Here is a 3,950-nt window from a genome sequence, read left to right on the forward strand (position 1 = left end):
CCTGCCCAGGCAGTTGGATGACCAAGGATCAGCAAACGGATTGCCCGACCGTTGGTGGTGGGCTCCACACCCACATGGGCCTGCTGCCAACGGCTGTTTTTTTTTTTTTTTAACTGTCCTTTGTGCAACGGTCACTTAATTGTGGCTGTTGGATCATGTGATCCAATGGCTGCAATTAATTGACAACGGTAAGATTTTTTCCACCCTAAAAAATAATCTGAATGGGGTAAAAAAATAATCAGAAATTTTTTTTCAAAAATTCTATAAATACCTAGTTTCTCACCTTAATTTCTCACACCAAAATTTTCAACAATTTTACCTCTCCATCTTCTTCCTCCATCAATCTTCTCTTCATTTCTTTCAATTATCATCCAACAATGGGAGATTCGGGTACCAATTGGTCTACCGACGAGCAAATTCAATTGTGTGATTCATGGGCACGTAAGACTGTGTGCCCAATCACTGGAAAACATATAACCTCCTCCAAGTTATGGGAAAAGGTTCATGCTGATTATGTGCAAAATTGGCAAGGTCCACCTACAAGCCGAACTCCTCAAGCTCTCCAATCTCAGTTTCGAACATTGAAAAAAATTCTCAAAGATTGGCACAATGCACAAATGACCTCCCGTAATCGTATAGATAGCGGCACCAATAAGATGGACGAGGTATTGATTTTTCCCCCAATACTATTAATTGTTATATTATTATTATTATTTATGTTTTTAAGTTAAATTTGTCTCTTACAAATATTTTATTTCTATTGGTTGATTTTTATTGTTTCATTGTCATTGTTTAGATGAATCAAACTCAAGGGATCTTCATGAAAAAATATCCCAAGAAATTTGATAAATTTGAATGTTGGGAGAAAGTTAAGTACCACCCGTATTTTGTTGATCCACCATCTAATCCTCAACCACCGGCATCATATTCGACAGCTACTGCCTCTGAAAACGAGTCTCCAATTGAGTTGGATGATGATATCGTTTCGGAGACACCATCAAGCTCCATGCCAAGACCAATGGGACAAAAGAGAGCCAAAGAAGCAAAGAAGAAAGGAAAGAAGGCGCAAGATGCAGCTGAAAGTATGGCTCTTGCTATTCAAGCCATGGCCGAATCAACCCAAGCTTCTGTTGAGCTAGTGAAGAAAAGAAATGAAGAAATGGCCTCTCACACAAAGAAGGTATTTGAATTTGAAGAGGCAAAAGAAGATGCAAGAATTATGGCCATGGATACTAATTCCATGACACCACAATCAAAGGCTTGGTGGAAAAAGAAGAAGGGTGATATCGTAGCAAAAACAATGTCCGATGGTGGTAGTAGCGGTTGCTACATACCCCAATTCGACTAAATTTAAATGGTGTTTAGGAAATCAAGTTTTATTTTTTAATGTAATTTAAATTTCACTTATGTAATTTTAATTTTATGAAATAAAATTGTTTTGCTTTGAATAAATTAAATTATAAACATAACAATAACAATAGTAATACAAGTTTGTAACTGCAACGACAATATTCTATTAATGTCAAACCAAACTTTATTCTCAAAGATAGATAAACATGGGTTAAAATTACAAAGAAAACCAAACACATTAATAAAGCACACAAACATAGAATACATGATTTAAAATTACAAACCACCATTTATTCAAATCTAATTAATAAATTGTAGGTGGTTCATACTCAGTTACCATCCATGTTCCAGTTGTGCATCACCAAATCATCTTGTAGGCATTTGTGGAGGTAGGCTGACTCTACCTGAAATTCACGATCCATGAATGAAGGAAGATTTTGTCCATCTCTCCCCACTGGTTCGAAAGGAATAGCCTCTCCAGTATCAGGATGCACAGGCCGATCATAGACGGTTGCCATTGCTGGATTCATTAGATCAGCTTCTTCAGGCTCCGCAAATTCTTCCTCAACAAACTCATCCTCCACAATCATGTTATGAAGAATGATACAACTTATCATGATGGCTCGAAGATCCTCCAGTTTAAACAATCTAGCACCATGACGCAGTATGGCCCATCGAGATTGGAGGATACCAAAACACCTTTCCACATCTTTGCGGTAAGCCTATTGTTTTTTGCAAAAGTGTTTCTCCTCTTCTGTTCTGAGATTCGATATTGTTTTGACAAAAGTTGACCACCTCGGGTATATTCCATCAGCAAGGTAATAACCATTAGTGTACCTTTTGTTATTGACCTCAAACTCAACCAGAGGAGCAGTTCCACCTATGACACGCTCGAACACATTAGATGCACCAAGAACGTTGAGGTCATTTTGAGCTCCAGGAGTTCCAAAGAAAGCATGCCATATATGCGTATCGTAAGACGCCACTGCTTCAAGAATAATAGTTGGTCTACCCTTTCGACCTGAGAAAGCTCCAGCCCAGCCAGTTGGGCAATTCTTCCACTCCCAATGCATGCAATCGATGCTTCCGATCATGCCTGGAAACCCACGGCGTTGTCCTCTATTGAGAAGCCTATGTAAGTCAGCAGGATTTGGAGGACGAAGGAACCACCCAGCGTAAAGAAACTCGACTTGTCTACAGAACTTCTTCAGACATTTCAGCGCCGTAGAAGCTCCCATTCTAGTGATTTCATCACATTGATCAGCAGCTGCACCGTACGCAAGCATTCTCAGGGCACCTGTCATTTTTTGTTCGGGAAGCAATCCCATTTTTCCAGTGGCATCTGATTTTTGCCCCCAAAAACTATCGAGGTTGCAAAGATCCTCCATTATGCGTTGGAAGACATGTGTTTGCATTCTGTACCTCCTTCGAAAGCCTGCTTCGTCGTACACTGGACGTTCGACAAAATAATCCTGCAGGAGAAAATGACCTCGGACTTCTCTATGTCTTTCGACATTTGGGGCACGGCCAGGTCTTGAACCACGCCCTCTAGGTGTCTCCGATAATTGATATTGCGCCACCATTGCAGCCGCTTGAGAGTTTGTAGCTTGAATCCGCTCGAGCTCTTCCATATTTTCACGCTCCCTTTCTAACAACCATTTGTTCAATTCTTCCATCGGAAAAAGGAGAAATGAGATGGATGATAGATTTCAAAAGAAATGTAGGTGTAGAATGAGAGGAATGTGTGAGCAGAGAATGGAGTCTGAAGCTTATTTATTACCAAAATTGAAAGATAAAAAGTTAGGATAAGTACACGTGTCACGTTTATATAGGTTGAAAATCTTATCACATATCATAGATATATTTTCAGAAGATAACGATATCTGACGTTGACACGTGTCCAATGAAGATTGGGCGATTATCTTATCAGAAATCATATATATTTTTTGTAAGAAAAAGGTATCTAAAGTCGACACATGGTAAATGAAGATTGGTCGATAATCTTATCAATTGTCATATATATATATTTTTTATCATAACGATAACTTTTTTTTTCCGGGAACGATATTTAATTATTTATACTTGATATATAATTTTATTTGTTTTTAAAACTTATGCATTATTTTTTATTAAATTAACATTGTATGATTAATCTAATTATTAATTGTTTAGTTAATTAAATTATAAGTTTAATGAATTATTCAAATTTGAAGTGTGAATAGTGGATTGGCAGGCAAATTGCCCTTCATTGGTGCATTGTATAAGCTAGAGGCAATTGCCAATTTGGGATGAATAGTGGATTGGTAGTACCAATTTGATTGGCAAATCAGCAATTGCCCTTGGTTCATGGGTGCATTTGCTCTAAGTGGCTCTCCATTTTAACTTTTAGCTATCTCGCTCCTAAATATAGAGAGCGAGATGACGCTCTCTATAATTTAAAACATTCATTTTGAGTTATTTTATTAAATTAGAAATACATTTAAACTATTTAATCTTCATTTAAAAAGTAATATAAATTCAAAATTAGCTAAAATAAATAGCACTGATACAGACGTGTTGCTAAAGTGGCTAGCTAAAATGACTTTTTAGCTACTTTAGCT

At 37.4% G+C, this 3,950-nt stretch overlaps 2 protein-coding genes across 2 annotated transcripts; one reads left to right on the forward strand and one right to left on the reverse strand.

The window, feature by feature from the left end:
- The first annotated feature begins 314 nt into the window (after positions 1–314).
- LOC133735930 (uncharacterized) lies at positions 315–1,411 on the forward strand. The gene is made up of 2 exons (XM_062163376.1): positions 315–665; positions 797–1,411. The coding sequence occupies exons 1-2, from the start codon at positions 378–380 to the stop codon at positions 1,346–1,348; spliced, it is 840 nt and encodes a 279-aa protein (XP_062019360.1). The 5' UTR covers positions 315–377; the 3' UTR covers positions 1,349–1,411.
- A 268-nt stretch (positions 1,412–1,679) lies between these two features.
- LOC133737322 (uncharacterized) lies at positions 1,680–3,026 on the reverse strand. Its single transcript, XM_062164904.1, has 2 exons — positions 2,188–3,026; positions 1,680–1,998 (listed from the first exon to the last, which is right to left on the reverse strand). Exons 1-2 carry the CDS (start codon positions 3,024–3,026, stop codon positions 1,680–1,682), a joined length of 1,158 nt encoding a protein of 385 aa, XP_062020888.1.
- Between the last annotated feature and the right edge of the window lie 924 nt (positions 3,027–3,950).

Source organism: Rosa rugosa, chromosome 3 (genome assembly GCF_958449725.1).
Source record: "Rosa rugosa chromosome 3, drRosRugo1.1, whole genome shotgun sequence".
NCBI lineage: Eukaryota > Viridiplantae > Streptophyta > Magnoliopsida > Rosales > Rosaceae > Rosa > Rosa rugosa.